Below are 23,319 nucleotides of genomic sequence, written 5' to 3'. Positions count from 1 at the left end.
TGAATTACATTTATATTTATATTTAAGTGTTATTAGTGCTTTGATATAGCTGTTTCCAAACGAGGAGTGTCCATTTATTTTTCCATTTTCGTTTTTTATTTCCATTTTTTAATTAAACAATTTGCGAATCTCAAATGAATTTCCAGGAAATGGGTTTTTTGTTCCCTATTTCTTGGTTTTCCTTGCAGGCTCTCTCCCCATCTTCCACCCCCCACCCCTGTTTTTACATATATATGTGTATATATATATATGTATATGTGTGCGTGTGTGTATATATATATATATATAAATTTTATAGGGTAATTTTATATATATATATATATATAGTAATTTTATTTTATAATATATAGTAATTTTATAGGATAAAGTATTACTGCAGTCTTTGGTAGCCTATAGCCAGATGAGTTGAAGTGGTAACGAGGTGTGAACTTCCCATCAATTATCTTAATGAGGTGTTAAATGCTTTCTCGTTACTCATCGTGGGAGTACACAGAATATGTCTGTGCTCTGTACAAGCTTGTAAAGTTGTTGCTTCGAAAAATACTTTGCTATTTAATATTGAAGAGATTAAGCACTCGTTATATCCATATCTTAATGAATACAAGTATGGGACGCTTGAAGTTAGGAAGAACGTGGAAGGTGTGCTATTAAAAGATTCGGTGACTAAAAGTGTTGTAACTTTTTTATTTAATGGCATTTGTTGTGAAGCAAGTCGTTGATGGTTTTGTTTTATTATTTTCTCCCAAGAATCTGATTTGCATGCGTTTCTTTTGACTGTCGTGACACGATGTGAAGACTTAATTCCTGGCTAAAATTCCTGTGCAAATAGGAAACCTGCAATTGCTAAAGGAAACATTTATTCTCCTCTACTTAATATAAACTGAGTTCTGAAATAGCCAATTAAGCGGCTTGACTGTAGGGCTTTTCTTGTCCCTTCTGATACCAGAAGAATCAAGAAACTGTCTAAGACTCAAGGTGGAGTGATAGAATGTAGGTATTCTTTATTATTAGCACTGGATGTGTGGGGGATACTCTCCACCGGTCATGCATGTCTTGCATGAAAAAGATCTTCAGTTTATATACATTCAGAGGCCTTCCCTGCATATTCCATAAGATACAAAGTCTCGGGAACCTCCCTTATCTGTTCAGTACAAAGAAGCAGACCCTTCCCACTGTCTAAACAAACTACAAGGTTATCTGTTAAGGGATTTATCAAGCTCCAACTTGTATCACTTCCCCCAGTTTGGGCTGTGATTTTCACACTTTGCAGATTCAAGTAAGAAACTGTCGTATATATAGCCCCTTTACTTGTGGTGATGGTTTTGATTTGGGGTGCTGTATTGGGTCTGACATGTACATCTACAAAACTTACCTAATTTTGCTATCTTTTCTATAATTCAGGTTTGATTTCTGTCAAGCGGAAGGGAAGAAACGTCCATCTGAAAACCTTGGCCAAGTGTTGTTTGGAGAGAGGATAGAACCGTCTCCTTACAGGGTTTGTTCTGTGAAAAGGGCTTTTATTAATACTTATAATCCAGTGTAACCAAAAGAGGTCAGAATCTTGAAGATCCTTTCATTAGGGCTTTATCTCAAAGGATTTCAATATCTGAAATAATGGATAATAACATAATAGAAATCTGTCAATTTAACCTGACTTTGCATAGAATCATAGAATCACTCAGGTTGGAAAAGACCTTAAAGGTCATCATGTCCATCCACAACCTAACCATACTACCCAAACTCTAACAACCCTCTGCTAAATCATGTCCCTGAGCACCACATCCAAATGGCTTTTCAACAGATCCAGCGATGGTGACTCAACCACCTCACTGGGGAACCTATTCCAGTGTTTAACAGCCCTTTCTGTAAAGAAGTGTTTCCTGATATCCAACCTAAACTTACCCTGCTGCAACTTAAGGCCATTTCCCCTCATCCTGTCACCAGTGAGAAGCGACCAACCCCGCTCATAAAGCTTGTGGCCTGAAATTCTGTGGAGGTTTTCTTCAGTCTTTGGAACCTCACTTCTCCGCTGAAATTTCTCTCTTGTTAGAGGAAATGGAGTATTCTTACTCTTGCAACCAGGTCCAAAAATTGTGCAGATATGGAGTAGAAGAGTCAGAAATGGTCTTTCTGGTGACCAAAACTTTCACCTTCCACAGTACATGTTATGGGAGACAAAATTCTTGCTTGAATCTGCATGGGACAGTATTGCTACTGTCAGATCAAATAACTTGCCTGGTAAGCCACAACAGAAAACAGATGTTAATTGGTAACAAGATGCTCTTAGTAGCAGATAGTAGAGATCTTACAATGTGCTTTAAGATCGCAAAGGGATTTTATAGTAGATGCCAATATGAAAAGCTCCTCTGTAATGTCAATGTATATAGTCTTGATAATTCTTTTTATTATATTAGCATACACGGTAATAAGTGTATGGGGGAAAACTTGTTAAATTCGGGAATTGCAGAAGCATGCTTTTACCAATCTTTCTTCATATGTACTTCATTTTTGTAGTTCACGTTCAACAAGAAGGAGACATGTAAAGCTGTTTGTACAAAAACCTATGATACCAAAAAGCCAGAGGATAAGCAGAAATTAGATTTTTTGAAAAAAAGTATGCTACTGAATTATCAACATCATTGGTAAGTTTACATCAGTTCACGGATTGGTAAGTCTAATATACTGTTGATAATTAATGAAGTTGGTCGTTTTGTATTTGCATGTTAATACAGGTTCAGTGTGAGGCTTTTGTACTAAATCCATTACCATCCTGTTTTTGCAAAAGTTATTTTGTATGTTGCCTTAATATATTCATTTATTTATTTTTACTTAAGAGCACACAACAGGAATGAGTGCTTCATGGAAACAAGTGTGTTTCCAAACATAGTGTCTGGGTGTTTTTTTTTCCTGCTGTCTGCTCACTGTAAAGTACTGCTATTTCTTTGCACCTGTAAGCATAGAGATTGGTTTGAGGAAAGAATTGAAACTTTCAGTCTACTTTTAGGTCATCTCTCTTCAGAAGCCTTTGCACTCTCTTTGTAATGTCGTGCCCAAGAGATGGCATCAGTAGTTCTGGGTATGCAAAGTTTCTTTTTTTGTATAGGATATGGAAATGAAGGGTGGCCAGTGAAAATGAGCTAATTAGCTGGAGGAACACGTATACACTGAATCTTCTTCTGTTCTCTGAGACCCTGTGTGACAGATACAAAAAATAAAACTGGAAAAAAAAAATACCATCTAAATTATCTTGGAATGTGCTGGGGCTCTGTTTCTGCTTGGATGTTGAGATTCTCTTCTGATGGTCCATAAGGGTGAGGCCGTATGGGATGTGTATGCTGAAGTGATTTTTTACTTAGCGCTCAGCTGTGCTCTGCACCAAAATCCAGGAGATGGGAAATGTTTATCTGCAGGTTCTGTGTAGATGTTACAGATGGCGTATGTGGATATTTCTGTCTGTAGTGCTTTGTATGTTGGTGTTCTGTGCTAACAGCAGTCCTTAGGTGCAAGTGTAGAAGGAACAACTTAGGAGTTAAGTTGTCTGAGCTGTTCATTTTGGCATGTCTGTGGAATAAGCATCATTAATATTGCCCAGATGATTCCAAATACGTACTGTCTGCTTCACTGAACCAAAAATTGGTTTTCATCTAATTAAATTAAAAGATTCTGAATATATTAGTAAAAAAAAACAAAACAGGTGAAATGTTGAATGTTGCTTTGTCATTAAATATTTTTCCTCTAATACCAATTCTGTTTGTTCAGTTTCAACACAGCCATCCACAGTGAATGGGCAGTGAGTGCTTTTTCTGCTGTTCTTGGAAGCTGTTGTTGTCCTGTTTTGGGGTAGACTGTCTCACTGATCTGAATCTTCTTGGAAATCTCTTGAAAATTAGTGGAGTTGCAAGCTGATAAATTAGATGAGAGGTTTGCAGGCAGCAGCTATGTGTTTATGTAAGTGAATAGGGGAGTAAATAAAGGAGTTCTGAAGGATGCAGCTGTTTTTGCAGGGATTTGTAGTGTATATGCCTAATGCTGAAATAAGTAGATCTTCAAAGGTACTTCATTTGGCTATATTCCTATTAAATATTGCATATGTTTATAAAATTTGCATCACTTTGAATTTCACCGGTATGTGTTGGTGTGGCATAATGCTTACCCTTTAAAGTTTGTCTGTGTTTTGGTGTGTACACGAAAAATCAAATGAAAAATTTCCCAGAGTTGTGATCCTATCACAAAACAAACACTTTTTTCTCTGATGACATCAGTTCACAAATACACTTACACATTTAAGAGTGCTTTTTAGCCTGTACCACAAACTTGATGGAGCTGTTTCAATTCAAGTACGATGTTCAATTTTTAGTGGGAAAACTTCCCTTTAAATTTAGAACACTCTATATTCTTATATTTGTAGTTACTTCAAGAGCAAAGAATTAAGCAATTGGAGCACTAGTTCTGCTGCTGTAAAACTTTGGAATCAGTGGGTCATGAAATATCCGTGTTTATGTCTGTTACAGTAATGACAGTCCCTCATCAACCACAGATCCACAGAGTGAAAGTGGCTGCATTTTGTGGTTAATGATTCAGGAGTGCTATAGGATTCTGCTACATGGGGATCAGCAAGGTGTAGCCTAAGTGAGGATTTGATGGAGGTTTATTATCAGGCTTCAATGTGTCATGAAATTCCTGGGGAACACAGATGGTGCGAAGTACTTTAAGGTTTTAAAGACCACTAAATAAGATTAATAATTGACGTACTGAATTGGACTCAAAAGCAACAGTGATATCTTGTCTGACCATGTTTATCCCCAGATGTTCTTGGAAGACGTGTAAGAATACTTGTATAGCTTATTTGCACCTCATGTATAATCTCTTCAAGTCATTTCAAATGTTAAGATTAACTTGGAAAAATGATTTGCTTCTTAAATTATCAATTTGTTCCAGCATTGCAGCTTGAAGGCAGCTTTGTATGCCTTGGCTACAGAAGATGCAGGGGAAAACCTTTATCCCAACCAAAGTCGTTTGCAGTAGGTTAATGTGTTACCTGTTGTTTTGGTTTACGAAATGGAGGTACCAACAAAACGGAGAGCTGCCTCTTGCATATGTATGGAGGCAGAATTTCAAATAAGAACCAAGTGTAATGACTTGCACCTGGAATAGCTGCAAATCAGTAACTTAATTGTGCCCTGTACAGCATGGCTAGGCAAGTCAGATTGGGTTGTTTCTACTGCTGTTACATAGCTCTGCTAGAGACTGAGAACTTGCAAATTGCCTTTTTGAAAGGGGCTTTTATACCTTTCTTCTGTTGTGTCGATATGAGTCAATATTGGTACCTAGCTCTGTATGGTAGCTGGTGGTGGGGATGGTGCAGACCTCATTGTTTTATCAAAGGCACCACGTGCCACTTAGTAGTTCTTTATTGTTATCTGAAGTCCTACTTGTGTGTGAAGTACCTAATGAGACCTTAGCAGGTATCTGTTAACATTAACAGCTTAGTGATTGTAATCCTGGAATGCTTAATTGTAAAGACTATTCAGCAGCTTGATACATTTTGCAAAAACATGTCTTGTTAAGTTTGTGAGATGTCTTCTTTTGGTTTAGCTGTGCCCGAGAGATGGCTGTTGTCTCATGTCTTCATGTGTGTCATTTACTAATTGAACTGTACAGATATATCTTGGAGCAATTAACAGTGCTTTAAGAGTGGCTGCTGAATTTTAAATCTTCGAATAAATTGCTTTGGGGATTTATCTTCCAGCTAGTTAAAACATTTCATGACATAAAGGAGCACATTCTTAGTGCTTTTTTTGTGCAAAAGGAGAATTGAGCATGATGAGTATCTCTCAATTTAAAAGTATATTTTTAGTGGGTTTTGTTGTTTGTTTTTTGATATATTTACTATTTACAGCATATTGGATAGTATCTTACTGTCCCACATTATTTTTGTGGAAAGCTTTTGATGTCGTCCTATGCAACTTCCTTGTCTCTACATGGGACAGAGAAGGTGTTGAGGGATTTCAGTGATAAGGAGTTGGCTGGATGGCCACATCCAAAGGCTGGCAGTTGATGTCACTAATGTCTACCTGGACACTGAGCCATGTGATGCCCTTCAGGGGTCCATACTGGGACTGTTTAATATTTTCATTGGTTATATGGATGCTGGGATTGAGCATACCCTCAGAGAGTTTGCAGATGATACCAAGCTGTGTGGTGCAGTCAAAACTTTGGACTGAAAAGATGCCATCCAGGAGGAGCTTGACAGGCTTGAAAGGTGGACCTGTGGAAACCTCATGCAGCTGAACAAGGCCAAGTGCAAGGTCCCACGCCTGGGTTGGGGCAATCCCAAACATAGATACAGGCTGGTTGGTGAGTGGATGGAGAGCAGCATGGTAAAGAACTTGGAGATACTTCAAGCAGTGTCAAGAAACATGTATTTTGCAACTGAAGAGCAATTAGAAAGTTGGAGGATTAATAATGCATATGTAATGTGTGAGCACAGTTTTTGTGTTTTTGTCTTGAAGAAACTGGAAATGATGTAGTTCATTTTAGCTGCTATCATGGATGAGTCGGGCTATTTTTAAAGAAAAAATAATGAAACGGTTAATTCTTCAGAGTGGAAGAGCTTTGTGGTTTGATCTGTGTTTGAAAGGGCACTTCAGAAACTGGTTCAGTGAATAGAATGCTTTGGTGGTCACAGAGTAGGCCGCCTATTTCCAACACACCTACCTATGGATTTGTGTATTTCTTTTTGCATTATGCTGTATATTTGGAAAGATGATGAAGTGTCAGTGTATAATTCACAGGATTGTGGACAACATGCCTGTCACCTGGTGCTATGATGTTGAAGATGGCCAGAGGTTCTGCAATCCTGGCTTTCCCATTGGCTGTTACATTACAGAAGATGGCCGTCCAAAAGATGCCTGTGTTATTAACGTACGTTTGAGTTTGACTTTTTTTTTAATATCCCCTTTTTTACTGTTCTAAAGACTTATATTTCTTCTGTGTCCTGTTTCTATGGTGAGTCTTCACTATCTTAAGAACATTTGTTCCTCTAAAACTGAATGTTTTGATAGATGTGCAGGTACTACAATCTCTGAGTCTCACCTCGGCTTGTCTAAGAACTGTCTCCTCTATTGTGGAGTAATACATGAAGGCTCAAAAAGATAGAGGAGAGAGAAGAAGATGGGTAGTGTGTAGAATATAAGGAACGTAGGAAAAGGAAGATGTTGTCCTTCATTGCCTATGATGTCTTAACTTTGAAGGGCTTGAGTTTCACATTACTGTGAGATAGAAGTGTTTCATGGAAACAGTTTTTTGCAGGCATATTTTTTTCTCTGTGTGGGAACTAATAGTTCTTGAAGGAGTGCTTCTCTTAAAATGATGTGGGCTAGTGGATAAAGGCAGTATATAAGAATACTGAGTGAAGCTTCTCTTCCATGAGAGACGGATCCTTTTGGATTAACTAGTGGAAGTCCAGATAAATGCATTGTTAGTGTTATGGAGAGGTAGGAGATGTAGGTGTGGAGTGTTAGGAAATGTAGAATGTCTTCAGATTACCCCAGACCTTTTCCATGGAGTAGTGATAACTAAGAAGCAGGTTTTTTGTTTTACCTTCCAGCTTCTGATTTTGTTTCCTTTCCTGCATAATGAATTGATTTCACAGACTCCTTATAAGTGGATGGTTGAAACATATTTGTGATCAAATATGCAATCTGGCAATATTTCTTAATCATCTCATTTGAATTTTTATTTTTTACTGTAGGGAGAATAACTTTTGAAGGAGTAATTGAAAGACTGTAGAAGAACACCTTATGAAAATAAAAACCAGGCTTATCATGAGGGCCCTTTGTAGAAAGGGGTGGGGACAGAACCCTGAAGAAGTACTAACAGAGCTGCGGTAGACGTAAAGCTTTTACCAACTTGTTGAACTGACTGATTTTCAATCTAAAACATCCCTTCACCTGAGATGTCTAGTCAGTGCTCTTGGCTGTTGTTTACAGTGAATCTTTGGTTTCAAATGTAGAAGTGGTTCTGTTACAGACAGCAGTTGTTTGCGTTATTTACCTTGAAAGGTTTGGTTTAACCTATGAAAAATATACACTGTGTTTTAAAAGAACCAACTGTTTATTAAACACATCTAGTTATGAAAGTTGTCACATAGCTGTCAGTTCAGTTTGCTGTTTAAGTCGCATAAAATGGAAGCATGGTCGGTTTCTCTGTCATCTCAGGTGAAGTGCTACTCTCAAACTGTAGTTCTAAGGGTTTTTTTTTAATGCAATAAAGCAGTTCACTGTCTTTGTATTCCCAGAATTGTGCATGCATCTTGTTGGGAGAACTTCTTGACAAGAAAACTATGCAGTATAAAATTAAACTTTGTCAGGCTTTCAGGTGTCTTCATCTTCTTGATTTTTTTTTAACTTTTTTTTATCATTTTAGTCAGAATTTCATGAAAAAGATACCTTTTATATCTTCAATCACGTTGACATAAAAATATATTACCACGTTGTGGAAAATGAAGCTCTGGGAGCAAGACTTGTTGCTGCTAAACTTGAACCAAAAAGGTCAGTATTCAGAAATAAGTTGTTGTTGAGCTGTGATCTATCCCAGCATGCTTGCTTTGGTTTGGAGAAATCTTTTCAGGCATATGACGTGGACATTCGCTTTCCTCTTGATTGCTGGAGGATTGATGCGATCTTACTCTGAATTCTGTAGGTCTTTGTGCACTATTGCCTATATATGCCAAAAAAGATAAAATGAAATGTGGAAGTAACATGCATTAAGCGAAGCAACCCTAGTAGGGAATGTTCCGTATTATCACTGAATAAACCATCAGTGCCCAAGGCAGGAGTAATTAGAGTGCAAGTTTTGATGTCTTCAGCAATCAGGATCTGAGTGCAGTGATATCACAAGTATAGCCGGTAATTGTTCTGGTGTCTGTGCGGCCTTTCCACAGCTGCTTTTATTATTATTAATGCAGTGTTTTAGAGAGTGTGTTCTTCTGTAGTTATGTTTTAGGAGATAAACTTTTGTGTAAGCAGTTTGTGTGTCAAAATATCCTCCATTTGTGACGTGCTCCTTAGGAGTTCTGAAAGTTGGAGCATTAAGAAGTACTATAACATTTAAGGGAAGAGTCATGGATGAAATTGATGCTTGATAAGCAAATGATATCTTAATAGTGTTGTTAGTGAAGCAGCCTTCATTCTGTGGTTTTTTTCTTCCCGCAGTTACAAGCATACTCATCCAGACAACCCCGATTGCTCAGGAGTGCCCATGGATATAAGCAATAAGGCTAACGGAGAAGTCAAAATTGCTTATACGTACTCAGTTTCTTTCCAAGTGAGTGCTAAGTTTTTCTTATGTCAGTTACTTAAGATAAAATCTTTTGTGTTAATAATCAGAATTATAAAGATAGTCAGCTAAAATTATTTCAGAGCAGTAAATTAGTGGTTTAAAAACTTAAACTGGAATGTGACTTGGGGCCTAAATATATGCCTTACAGTTTTGCATACCTCCCCACGCACACTGAAAAATGCAAATGCAGTTTTGAAAAGAATCACACTTCCTATGTCTGACTGGGCTGTCTGGCAGATTTTTTCTCACTCTAAGCTCCAACTCTGAGAAATTGTGCATTTTGACAAATCAATGCTGTGAGCAGTCCAACAGGAAAAGCTTTATTTTTTTCCCCAAGGTCTTCTTCCCATATACATCTGTAGAAAACTAAGCAGCTGATATTCTTCATCCCTCTGTTCGCTGAAGGCACAAAAACAGTTCATCCGGAAAATGCAGGGAGCAGTGATACTTAAATGTGTCTCATTAGGATGAACAAGCAAGATGTATCTTTTAAAATGGAATTTCCTTAAAAAATAATAAAATGCCCAAGTATTAGTCCAAGAGCCGTATTGTTTCTCTGATACAGATGGCATGCCCGGCTACATGTGTGTTTTACTGTCTTGTGCATAACGTTATGTGACTTGGAGGTCTTCCTCTGAAATTCTGCCAGATTAGTGGATCAGGTCAGCTCAGGAGGACAGGAATCGGGGCAGTATAAGTATAAGCAGTATAAGTAGGAGAAAAAATGTGATTCTATCCTGGAATTATTGATAAAGTTGAGAAACTTGTTGCTTGCCCTGAGATGCGGTTTTACTGTCTCTGTGAGGTAGATACTTGATCTTGGCTACTATGTTCTGTAATCCATTGCTGTTGGGTTTTTTTCTATCTTCAGAAACAGCTTTAGTACAAAATGCTTTCGCTTAACTTAAGGAAATAACATCCTGTGAGAAAAACACATGATCCTTTGTTTTCATTGATAGTAGTATTGATGGTTTGTTTAATAGTAACCTTCGGGTGGATTAGCACTATTTATTCTTGTTATCATGTTAACTGTGAATCATAAAATAAGGAAGTGTTGCCTTTAGAAGTGTTTCCGGTCAATGAATATTTAGTCTGAATAAGTATCATCAGTTGAAAAACATCAAGGAAAAAGGTTTACTTGTATTAACAACATAAGTTTGTAGTAGTGTCTTCCCACCTGCCTTGCAGCATTAGCTGACTGCAATTGGATTGATAGTTGGACCTAAAGTGGACCTTTAGGCTGAAGGCTGTTTATACAGCACAGCTTTGTCTCTGAAAACAGTTTGTGTTGACTTGCATATCTAAAAAGGTTCACATTCTCGATTAGTTCATTAATCATCTGAATTCTGTGTGAATTCATAGAAAACTTCGTGCTCTAGGAAGACCTGGGTCTTAATATTATTCAGAAAATGTTTTAGTTTAGATTCTATGGTCAACTCTTCAGTCTGTTTTAAGTCGTTATTCTTAAAATATTACATTGAAGCCATTGTGAATTAAATTTCAGTTCATCCTGAGATTTAAGGTGGCTTTGCATGAATATAAACTCTTGAATTTAAGTTGGACTCTGGTTGTGTCTGAAACCGGTGCTTCTTCTTTCAGGAAGAAAAAAATATAAGATGGGCATCAAGATGGGATTATATTTTGGAATCCATGCCTCACACTCATATTCAGTGGTTTAGGTGAGAAGAAAGTTTGGCTTCAAACATACTGTACAAAAATGTTTTAACATTGTGATATGAATGATGACTCACTGCTGTTTTTCTATCAATGCAGCATTATGAATTCCTTGGTGATTGTCCTTTTTCTGTCTGGAATGGTTGCTATGATTATGTTGAGGACGCTGCATAAAGACATTGCAAGATACAATCAGATGGATTCCACTGTAAGTCTGAAACGTACCTCCTCAAGTATATGTGGAATGTAATTTCTTTCTACAAGAAGCTGTTTTGTTACAGGCTACCTAAGTGGTGATCTGCTGTATTAAAATAGATGGATTTCCTTTACAGGAAGATGCGCAGGAGGAATTTGGCTGGAAGCTGGTTCACGGTGATATCTTCAGGCCCCCAAGAAAAGGAATGCTGTTGTCTGTTTTCCTAGGCTCTGGCACGCAAATCTTAATCATGACTTTTGTTACACTGTGTAAGTAATAAAATGGGAAGGAGTTGGTTCTGTAGAAATCATCTTTTCAGTGCTAATTGCATGTAAAAGTAGCAGTATGGTTTTGTCTAGAAATGTCTTAAAGTCTTAAGATAAAAACTTGTCTATCTACTGTATCAGCTCAGCTGTTTCTAGAGTCTAGGTACAGTAAGTGGTCTAGTGGCTTTAAGTCCAGTGTGTAATTAAGTTCTTAAATTGTGCATCTCCTTCATAGTTTTCGCTTGCCTGGGATTTTTGTCACCTGCTAACCGGGGAGCTCTAATGACCTGTGCTGTAGTTCTGTGGGTACTGCTTGGAACTCCAGCAGGTTATGTTGCTGCCAGATTCTACAAATGTAAGTAAAAGTTATTTAAAATGACAGGGCTTAAGTTCATTAAAGTAAATTATCGTCATAGAACTGACTTTTATTTTACTGTACGGTTTGTAGTTTCCCTCAGGGCAAGATGGAAAAATGTATTTATCTTAACCACTGAAAATACATACAGGATACTGACATGGTTAAACTGATTTTGATGTGATCGTGCTCAGAGACCCTAAATTGCTTTTGCTGCTATGTACTTATGGAATTAGGAGGGAAATTAATTTTACTAATAGTAATTACTTCTGACAATTTTGTACTTATGTTTTCCTGTGGCTGGAGGAATGCAGACCTTAAACTTGCTTTTAGTTTTAACTGTTGACATTGTTTGATAACTTTTTTTTTTTCCCCAACAATGAACTTCTGTTCTTGCCTGAGATTTTTGTCACGTCTTCTTAGCTAGTTCAATTTTTGGGAGAATGGTGCTTTTCAGACTGGATGTGGGGTGAATTATTAGGTGTTCTGTAGCTGTGCAGCATCCCAGTGATATTTGGACACCAGACAGGAGTTAGTTGATAGCATTTCCTCCCCTTGCTCTAACTAGCCATCGTTTCAGGGCCTGTCCACTGACCATAGCTAGTTCGTACCTGTACCTTCTGGTTTATTTTATGGCTAAGTGTGCCCTTCTCTATTCACCTTGTCTTAATTACCTTATGTAAGGTAGAAGATTGTTTATGATTGAGTAAGCTGCAGGGTTTTTTTTTGACTGTTTGGCCTATTATAGTTCTGAATATATAGTGCTAGAGAAATTATTTCTGAACTTGAACCTAGAAGCTGACATTGGAGTTCTTCACTTCCTTCTGACCTTTAATTAAAACTATATAGTTTTCCTGTGGGGCAGCGACTGGACAAAGAGTCTTCATTTTGAAGGGAGCTTTCCCACAATGTTAGCGATGTGATTTTTGAACTTCTCTTCCAAGCAATTTTGTTTAAATGGAAGGAGACTTAAATGCTACTACATTCAACACCGTTTTTGGTCTTTTTATATCATGCTGGATGTTCTGTATTTTTAGAGAGATTTTGAAGTTTTTGATGGTAAACTGAATTCTGTGTTTTTAGTGGAAGTGATAATAATTATATTTCCTATTACATTCGTCATGAGTTCAGTTGATAGTTGAATATTCAGTTTAACTGAATATTTAAGACAGTGAAGGATTACTCCGGAGATATTCTTGTTACAATAAATGGTGGCCCATACCCTCTGTGTAGAGCACGTCGACGCAAATGTTTTTCCTTGCAGTGTACCAATAAAGTACTGAGAGGCTTAAACAGCAAAATACAACTGAAAGTTTTCCAATCTTAAAAGGTTTTTTCAATGCTGCATTGAAAAAGTGAAGCCTGAGTTGAAAATCACTGGTTAATATTTCTTACCAGTGCTGCGTTCTACCAAGATTTTTTGAAGGAACAGAAACGTAATTAAAACCCTTCTAGCCATAATCACTGCTGGGTCTTAAAATAAAAAAAAAGTGTCATTAGGACACTGCTCAGATGAAATTGTCAGCTGGAATTCCAGCGGGACATTTTCATTTGGAAGTACTCTGACTAGAATTTTTATCAGTGTAGTACAAACTCCTAAGGATTTTTTTTTTCAGTAAAGCTATCCTATGTCTTTTGGTATCACCAGTGCTTAACGCCAGTAAGATTTACAGGAGGGAGTGATGTTCTTTTAAGCATTAGTCCTAACTTGTAACATTCTTAGACGAGAGTCATTTCAAGAAAACAGCTTAGCTTTCATTTCACATATTCATATAAATGCATTTTTCTAATGAAACCTGTGTTGAAAGGCTAGAAAACTTGAAGTTCTTGATCATGGCAGGTTTAAACTGTTTTTTTAAAGACTTAAAAGTACTTCAAATCTTCTTCCTTAGATAAAGTGGTCAGAGGCCTGGTTTATTTCCTTGAATATTTTTCTCGTGGAACTGAGAGTTTTCTTTGCTCCGAATCTTTGTGATCAAGCAATGTGATGAGGGAGTTTGTCTTCTTATTCCTAGAGATTTCTTTTACTGTTTGAAATTTGAGCATGATAGCACATTATTTGAGTATTTGCAAGCTAAGTGTAACAGCTAAATGGACTGGAAAATTAATAGTTGTGAGCTTAATGCACGTTTTGATGACTGTCAAATGTTTTAATATAGCATTTGGAGGTGAGAAATGGAAAACAAATGTCCTGCTGACATCATTCCTTTGTCCTGGGTGAGTTGAGAATATAGCCATGATTAAAAGAATTAAATTGCTTCTCTGACATGCATAGCTAATATTCCGGCTTCAGCTGTACAAGTAAATCTTATTACGTTGGCCCTTTGTTCCAGAAGCTATAAGAACATGGAGGTGCGTTTGACAAAGATAACTGTGTTAATGGCATGTCATACTTAGTTGTTTTTTATCTAAGTTTTATGTTTACTTTCACCACGTGAAAAAGCTGATTTAAGAAAGAGCACAATTATACTATTAAGTTTCAGTCACACTTTTTCAGTGCTTTCTTTTTCTCTCTCTGCTGTCTTTCTGACCACACTACAGTCGGTCTTATGTGGTGTCATACAGTGTATAACCACTGTGTTAAATTTTTCTACTTAATCACAGCAAGCAGTCTTACCCTGAAGCGTAGTTAAGACAAGCATATATTTGAAATTGCTTAGTTGGAATGTCAGCTCCTGCTGAAGTTCAATCCCACTGGATTACAAAAGAATCGCTAAGCTTGACCTCTTCATTTGGGTATTTTTTGTGTCACTTGATTTTAGGAGATTTGCACTAAAATCCTTATATGGTTTCATTGTCTTGTTAAGATCTTCAAATATTGAGGAGTGTTTCTATGCCCTAAGTGTGTTACGTATTTTTCAGAATCGTGTTTGCGGATTTTTTTATCATGAATCTCATTCTGTGGGGAGAAGGCTCTTCTGCAGCTATTCCGTTCGGCACTTTGGTTGCTATTTTGGCACTCTGGTTTTGCATATCTGTTCCACTGACATTTATTGGTGCCTATTTTGGCTTTAAGAAAAATGTAAGTATTTCTTGATATGCAGTAATTTTTTCTAATATATATATATGGCTATGACTGAGGTAGCACCTAATCTAGTTCACGTTGTCAGCTCCAGTCCCGTTCTGTTTCTTTAAGACTACATTATATACCTGATCTTGAAATTCCAGGACTTGGATATTAAGTTGTTGAGTCGTGGTGATATTTCTGAGCACCGATCAAGGGTTATCGTTGTATTGGATTGAATGATTGTTCCAGGTAATGCAGCGATCTGGGCGTTCTTGATTTTAACTACTATTACTTTCATTACCAGAAAATTCTGTTGACCCAGCCAAATGTGAAGGAAAGCAGCTTATGCATTTGTGGGTGTTTTGTTTTGTTTTCCCCTGTGTGTTTTGTTCCTGTTCTCTGTCTACAGAGTCTGAGACGAGAGGGCTGTCATCTTCTGACCAAGTTGCGAGTTCCTGTGAAATCTCTTCACTTAAGTCTTCTGTAAATGATGATTGCTGCTTGGCAGACACTAACTGAATTAATTGGTGTTTCCTCCTAAACCGACCAGTTTTCTTATTTACATGAGGGTTCTTTGTGACATGGGTGATCAAACCCTAAACACTGAAATCAGTGATTCTCCTTTGCTTGAAAAGTGGTTTACTGTGCCCCGCAAGCTTAAAGTTTGGGTAATTCTGTATTTTTCCCCATGTATAGGCAACCTTCATTTCAGCTCTCAGTAGAGCTCATGGAATGCCTTCAGAAAATATTTATCATACTGGAAGGCTTTGTTGGTCAATTGTAGTTATCCTATTTTACTTAACTGAAATTCAGTGGATTTTTTTCTCCTGATAACCAGGTGGAAGTTCAAGCAGAAAAACCTTGTACTGTACAGAGACAGTTCCTTGAAAAAAAAGGAGGGTTTGACAAGGCAGTGTGAACGGTGTTACAGATGCATTAAAATCAGAACAGGAAAGCAAGTACTGAACTGAAATTGTTGATTTTCCTGAGGTGATCTGTAAGAAAGGGGGAAGATGGCAAAGTATGCGTTCATCTGCCTTAATTTTTCCTTTCCGCCATGCTGATTTGTGCATGTAGCTTAACTAGATTTAAATTCAAGATTAAGATAAATTGAATCCTCACTCTGTAAGTTTACCCTAATGTGATTCTTGGAGTAAATCCTGAAAAACAATATGCAGAGATTTCTAGAAGGAAAAACCAAGAGTGCAGCACCACCAAGCTGAACAGCGAGAAATACGTTCCAGCTATGCAACAGATTGTAGGTAATCATAGAAGAGGAGGTTCAAAATATCAGTTGCAGTGTTTTTAGTAAGAGCTGTCTTTCAGCTGGCTTGCCTTGCAAATTTTGTTAGCTGAACTGTTAGAAAATGCACACGTAACGGTAGATGAGCCTGTGCATATTCAGAATATATTAATAGACTTCTGCCGGCTTCTCCTGTCAAAGAGAAAGCAAAATAAGTAGTGGTGTAGTTTGACTTGTTACTTACTTAGCAATTTCTTTGTTTTGTTTGAAGGCTATTGAACACCCTGTTCGCACAAATCAAATTCCTCGTCAGATTCCTGAGCAGTCATTCTATACAAAGCCATTACCTGGAATTATCATGGGAGGGATTCTGCCTTTTGGGTGCATCTTTATCCAGTTGTTCTTCATTCTGAACAGTATTTGGTATGTTAACCACAACCTAAATTTAACCTTCTGTGTCACAAAAGGTTCTAATTTCTATGTGAAAGTTTATTCAAGGTGCATTGACTGATTTTGGGGGATACAGAATTACGAGAATATTGGCCCAATAGAAATGTAAATGTTAACATCTTTTTAGCATGTTGTGCTTTAGAAGATGCTCAGTACCTGTGTTGCTTGTTGAGGTATATGGAGAAGGGACTGTGATATGCAGAGCGATTCACAGCTGGCCCATAGTATTCAGACAGCTGGGTGTGTCACACCATTCTGCCTTCTTGTGGAAGTGGCTCTGAAGTTGACATATATGCATGAACCTGAAAGTAGTAAGCATGTTGTAATTGACCTGAGGGTGTTTGTTTTGGTTTGGTTTTTTTTATTGTTGGAGTGGAAAACATGACTACAAAGGCTTCACAAAAGTTGTCATCCTTTCAAAGACATCAGGGAGTAATTCTGTTAAATATCAAAAATAATGCAGCTACTCCAAGTGAATTTTGATGCGAGTTCATAGCGTGCTGACAAACTAATCTACTGTAAGGATTTTGTCTTCCTCCTGGCACAGTTTAGTTATTGGATATCTTTAAACTGTTTCTGAACCTTGAATAGGTGCTTCTACCCAGCATACACAGCTGAAGCATTTGACATTTCTTGTTATTTTGCAGCTCTGCCCCTTTGATTGAAATGAGAGGTGAAATTCAAGTTCTGCTGAATTCAGTGGAAGAGGTCATGTTGACTTCACTGGAACTGTAATTTCAGTCATTATGTGTAGTCAGTTTCTTCCCTAAAATCCCAAACACCAGGAGCATGCTTGGCGCTCACCTTCTCGATGTTTTCAGACTGAGCTGTCAAGGCTCTTGATGTAGAAAGCAAATTAGTCAATTGTATGGCCGTGGAATTAATAGTGACCCAGTGAGAAAGGAAATACCTTAAGGTGAAGGTGACATTACTGTGTACAAAGAAATAATACCAGCACGGTGTCCATTTCAATTTTTTTGTTTATTTTTTGAAATCTCTCTTCAATAGGTCTCACCAGATGTATTACATGTTTGGCTTCCTGTTTCTGGTATTCATTATTTTGGTTATTACATGTTCTGAGGCCACAATATTGCTCTGTTACTTCCATCTATGCGCAGAGGTAAGAAATATTCATCAGTATTCATACTTAGTACTGCTTTAAGGATGCTTCAGAAAATGCTAAAGGCTTCTATAATTGGAAATAAGTATTAACCGAATTTGACATAAATACAGGTATTAAATATCCTCAAAGCAAGACTTTAAGAAGTGAAGCATGCTGCTTCTGGCACAACTTGCAAATAAATAAATAATAAATAAACAAAACCTTGCACCAAGTGCCACTGAGTCAGATGTATCTTTCAGAGTCTCACTTCCTGGTTTCTGAAGACTTAGCCACTGACTTTGCTTAATGAGAGTGCATTCTTGCATCTGCTCAAGCGGGGGGGGGGGGGTGAGGAGGGAAATTAAGAACCTCCATGGTTTACAGTAGTAGGTTGTACTTATTTGAGCTGTTTGGGTTTTTTTTTGCTTACTTGATGCAGATGTTTATCTCTAGCCCTGAATAGTGTAGTTAAAGTAATACTGATTTTATATATAGCTTTTTCTGTAGGTCAAAACTATGAAAGCTTCTTTTTAGATAGAGTGATAGTAGAAGAAAGATGGCTAGTTGCTTTGCATTCAGTAGCAGAATCAGCATTAGAGCTGTATGCAATTTTCCTCATACATCTTTCTTTTCTTCCCCCCCACTTCTAGGACTATCACTGGCAGTGGCGCTCATTTCTCACTAGTGGTTTTACTGCAGTTTATTTCCTAATATATGCAATACATTATTTTTTTTCTAAACTGCAAATCACAGGAACAGCTAGCACCATCTTATATTTTGGTTACACCATGATTATGGTTTTGATCTTCTTCCTTTTCACAGGTAAGTACTTTTGAGCCTTGATTTTAAATGTTGAATTTACCTTTAGCTCTCCGTAGGAAAAGCCTTAGCAAAGTTTACCTTAATACAAGATTGCAAATTTAATATATGTCTATGATTTTTTTCCCAACTAGTTTTGTTTCATTTTCCAACTACATCATCACAAATTCTAGTGAAGAAGATGAGGCAATACTGGGCTGCTGAGTTGAGCTGTGACTTACAATTAGATCTTGAAACAAGAAGCCTTTAAACACAATAAATACTTCAGCTATTATCATTCCTTATTAGCTGTGATATAAATCTTTTTTTTAGTAATTGTCTTTAGCTTGGAGAAACACACCTCTAACACATCATCAAGTTTGAAGTTACAGTGACAATTAAGGAAAAAATGCAGGTTTTGTGGAATAGGAGAAAGAGAGAAAAGATGACAAAACTTTTTAATTTAATTTCTTCTGGAACTTTGTACCTCTTTTCCTGTTGCACTGAAGAAGTGGCAGAGAAAGGGCAGAGAAACATTTTTTTGATAGAATATTATTAGAGTCTTGTCATCTTTATTGTGAGTTTCTGGACAAGCCGTGTCGTAAGTGCTGTACTGCACTTTGCTCATCAGTGAGATGAGGTGACAATCTCCCCTTTGTCGTCACCTTCAATACTAGAAGGGAATTTCCAGTCAGATATGCTCGTCCATTGGTTGGGGTGGAGGAAGCAGGAAGTCTCCTTTCAGATGTTCATGCAAGAAGTTACCACGTGGCAGTTCCTCAGAGTACTTAAAATATTTAATTCTGTTGTAGCATTCCCTGCAGAGCAGTATATTTTTAAGCTATTTTGAACTGATCGATGCTTAGAATGATTTCAGGTTCCACATTTATGAAGAAAACCTAATGATAAAGCTTTGATACAGCTTTATACGTACAACTATAAAGGCTATATTTTGCAGCCTCCTAGAGCACAAATGTCTTGCCATCTGAGCTTTTAATAGAGATTCTTCTATAACTAGAATTTTCATTTCCACTGCACTCAAAGAAAAAACAAATGTTCAACTGGAGAAGAGCACTGACATTTGTGAATGTTTATTCTTAAAATGAACATCACATATTAATTTCAGAGACCTTGTCACTTCAAAGCAGTTTGTGGTCTACAACTGAATGTAGATGAGGAACAGGAACAAGAGCCTCCAAGGAGTTTCTTGGGTCACTGATGGTTGACAAGAGAGAATGTGAGGTTACCAAAAAACCTTTTTAAAAGCTATGTCCCAAGAGCATTGGGTTTGCGTCCATGTCTTTTAAATAGTCGATTTAACTTCTTTGGGCCTTGCTAGCATGTTTTGGAAGTTGCATATCATCTCTACTTTTATCTGTACTTTGTGTGCTGATCAGCAAGCTGTTCCGAAGACACAGATCAGATTCTGTTTTCCTTCCTCGCTCCCTTTTACTTGTTGCTCTGACTTTCTCTTAACATTTTATTTCTGATCTGGGTTTCCTAATAGTCTCATTGAAGCACAGAACTTAAGAACGCATGGTTGTTTGACTAGGAACAAATGTACAATGCCACTGTACAATGCTGGTGCTCCTGGCCTGCATCAGAAACTGCGTAGCCAGCTGAACTTAGGGAAGTGATTGTCCCCTTGTATGCAGCACTGCTGAGATCATACACTGAGTTGTTTGAGCATATGCAGAGAAGAGTAGTAAAGCTGATGAAGGGACTGGAGAACAAGAGTTGTGAGGAGCAACTGAGAGAATTTGGGTGGTTAGGTTTGAAGAACAGGAGGCCGAGGGAAGACCTCATCATTCTCTGCAGCTACGTGAAAGGACGCTGCATTGAGGAGGGTGTTGGTCTCTTTTCTCAGGTAACAAGTGATAGGGCATGTGGAAATGGCCTCTAGTTGTGCCAGGGGAGAATTACGTTGGACATCTGGAAGAATTTCTTCATGTAAGGGTTGGCAAACATTGGAAGTGGCTGCCCAGGGAAGTGGTGGAGCCCTGATCCCTCGGGGGGGTATTGATGAGATGTGGCACTAAGGGCAAGGCTTAGTGATGGGACTTGGTTTGTCAGGTTGGTAGTTAAACTTGCTGACTTCTTTTCCAACCTAATGATTCTATGATTTCACATATATCAGTGTTTAAAAGTGGTGTATGCTTAAAGTCTCATGGAAAAAAATAAAAAAGTGGCCTTACGTAAGTCTACGATCCGTTAATTCAGTTTCGTTACCTTTTTAAATGGATATTTGGTATGTTTGTCTTCAGTTGTGGACAGTTTTGGCCAAAGCCAGAACTGCGTTTACATAGAAAATAAATGGGACCGTATTTTCTGTGCTGAGACTTTTGATTTAGCTGCTTTTCTGTACCTTAAACGTATGATTTCCATCTCTCATTCACCTTTGTTCTCTCAAGCCAGTCACGTCACATGGTGCCTTTATGATGTGTGCAGTGCACTCTTTTCCTTTGCTCACACATTCACTTTCAGTTCACAATCACCAACTGGCTGTGCAGTGCCTGCCAGTGTGTCTGGGAAATGCTTTTCAGGATATGTTCACAGGGTTGCAAAGAGTAAGTGATTTACTCTTAGACCTCTTCAGATGCTTTGGGTAGTAGTCATTTGTATGTAATTGAGACAGTGGAGATGCAAGTCATGCTCTGTAATTGAGGCTAAACTGTTAGTTAGTATGCTTTAGTTCTTCAACATCTTCCATTTGTGTGTTGAAGTTAGGGGAGAATATAAGCAAAATTAACTGTAGGATTAGAACTTTGAAGCATCATATGCTTAATGATTTGTTTTTGACTTCCCACAAGAGTAAGGGTTGATATGCATTCCAAGGCGGACGTTTGCAGTTCTCTGAGACTCACTGAAGCACTCTGAGATAAGGTCTTATAGAAAACATTAGATGCATGTTAAGGGGGCAGCGAGTTCTCCAGATTATTAGATGTAAAACCATACTAGCAATTTAGCAAAAACTGCTCCTAAAGGCAACTGACTTCCTGTGTCAGGGTGATAAAGAAGCTAAAAAGAGAAAATCATAATTGTTGTATCAAAACTATTCTGCCGTTGCTTACTCATCTGTTAAAAATTGTCAGTATCAGGAAGGGTTCTGATGGTGCCCTGCTGCTATGTCAGTGTAACACATGCTTCAGGCACTTGCTTCCATACTGCATTCCAGGTCATTGATCAGACTCAGCAGGCAGAATACCGGGAGCTACATGACAAATCTTTGATTCGCAGCTGGGACCGCAACTACGTATCATAGTCAATGAGTCAGTTAAACATCAGTAGCTTAGCAAGCGTGAAGAAAAAAAATTACTGGGCTATCATTCATGGTTCTTTACCAGCCTGTGTACTGAATGAGGGAGCGTACCGCTTCCGTCGTGCCTCCTAGCAAATCTTAAACAGAGGTGATATTTCAAAAGGTGGCTTTATAAGAGGTATGCAGGCAAAAATCAGATAATGGTCGCGGTTTTTTTTCCTGTCCTACTTTTTGTGGGAGGTGAAGGTTCCTGTAACAGCTGTTCTGAGCTGCTTTTAAGCGCGGTATCGTTCTGACTGAGGCTGTGCTTTGAAGCAAAACAGTTTTAACAAAAATATTCTTTTGCATGCGAAGTAGTCGATACGTTTGGGCTTTGCCAATCTGTCTGTTGGAGCTCCGTAAAGACATTCTCCTTTTTTAAGGGAAACGGTCCTTGTCCTTAAATTTCAGCTCAGGTCTGTTAATGCCTTTTGACTGCCGAATGTATTTCAGAAGCATTTATTTTTACTGTGCTAGAATAAATGTAGCGCTCTAATTTCCCGAGACCTTAAAGTACAGCTAAGATAGGTGAGCTGCTTTTGACGCTATCAATCCGATTGATTTGTTAAATAAAGTTTTCTAATACGTGAGCAGACCAGGTAAAGTTGCTGAGATAGGGTGTAATGGAACAACACGAAGGAGCTGGCCTGGGGAATCGTGAAAGCAACAAAGAAAAGCAAGCGGTAGGAAGAGAAATGATGCAACTCGAAGTGAGTTCTGCATGACATCTTTCTGATTGTGAAAGTTGGCGATGTACAGATTAGCTGTAAAGGCCAGGTTCCATCTCTAACTGTATCTGATCTGATGGGTATACTGAAGACTACGCATAGCAGATTGCATGCGTAGATTGAAATTAACGTCTACTGTGTAAATGTTCCTAATATGTCGCCTTTCTTTTATTTTTTTAGGGACAATTGGATTCTTTGCATGCTTTTGGTTTGTAACCAAAATCTACAGTGTGGTGAAAGTTGACTGAAAAAAGACAATGTAAAGAACTAACGCAGAAGAGGTTAAATCTTCATGAACATAACTTTAAAGAGCTGGCCTACGTGATGAACTTGAGCTTTATCAGAAGTGTTGGCTTTCTGTTCTTTGAGAATGATACTGAATATGCAGCTGCCCCAAACACTTTCTTCCACTAACACGTTTGTATTGTGACTTAACAGCCCGTCTTCATGCAGATCTGAATGAAGATCAGAGTTACAATATTTATGCATTTGTAAATACAACGATACCTTAAAATAAATGTTAAATTCTAATGGCAGAATAGAACCGGCTGTATTACGCAACTTAATGATACTTCTGATTAAAGTACAATTGTAAATAGGATTTTCTAGCTTGGTAGGTGGGATGAATTATTTTTCTTTGAGGGAAATGAGATCTTTTTATTATGCTAACTTTGAAGGATGACTCTTAAGAAGCGTTGCTTTTAGTTTGGATGTGATTTTTATTTTTTACTGGTATTATGTCCACAAATATTCTGATTTCTGTGACTTCATTAGTTTCAGTGTTCTCGGCCTTTTAAACTATGTGCCTCTGAGTCCTTGAATTTATAAATTCATAATCTAATAAATATTGTAAAAATGTC

The 23,319-nt window shown here is 37.7% G+C and overlaps 1 protein-coding gene across 1 annotated transcript in view; it reads left to right on the top strand.

Moving 5' to 3' along the window:
• TM9SF2 (transmembrane 9 superfamily member 2) overlaps positions 1–23,319 on the top strand; it is a 27,016-nt gene extending 3,697 nt beyond the window's left edge. The window contains exons 3-17 of the mRNA XM_416972.6: positions 1,402–1,495; positions 2,515–2,642; positions 6,795–6,924; positions 8,428–8,552; positions 9,216–9,327; positions 10,942–11,021; positions 11,116–11,224; positions 11,349–11,481; positions 11,714–11,833; positions 13,993–14,050; positions 14,696–14,855; positions 16,355–16,506; positions 17,542–17,653; positions 18,286–18,457; positions 22,640–23,319. Of these exons, the coding sequence (XP_416972.1) occupies positions 1,402–1,495; positions 2,515–2,642; positions 6,795–6,924; positions 8,428–8,552; positions 9,216–9,327; positions 10,942–11,021; positions 11,116–11,224; positions 11,349–11,481; positions 11,714–11,833; positions 13,993–14,050; positions 14,696–14,855; positions 16,355–16,506; positions 17,542–17,653; positions 18,286–18,457; positions 22,640–22,707 (1,753 nt within the window). The 3' untranslated portion in view covers positions 22,708–23,319. The remainder of the gene's footprint in view (positions 1–1,401; positions 1,496–2,514; positions 2,643–6,794; positions 6,925–8,427; positions 8,553–9,215; positions 9,328–10,941; positions 11,022–11,115; positions 11,225–11,348; positions 11,482–11,713; positions 11,834–13,992; positions 14,051–14,695; positions 14,856–16,354; positions 16,507–17,541; positions 17,654–18,285; positions 18,458–22,639) is intronic.

This window comes from Gallus gallus, chromosome 1, assembly GCF_016699485.2.
Source record: "Gallus gallus isolate bGalGal1 chromosome 1, bGalGal1.mat.broiler.GRCg7b, whole genome shotgun sequence".
Lineage (NCBI taxonomy): Eukaryota > Metazoa > Chordata > Aves > Galliformes > Phasianidae > Gallus > Gallus gallus.
This window is presented reverse-complemented; position numbering and strand designations above follow the sequence as displayed.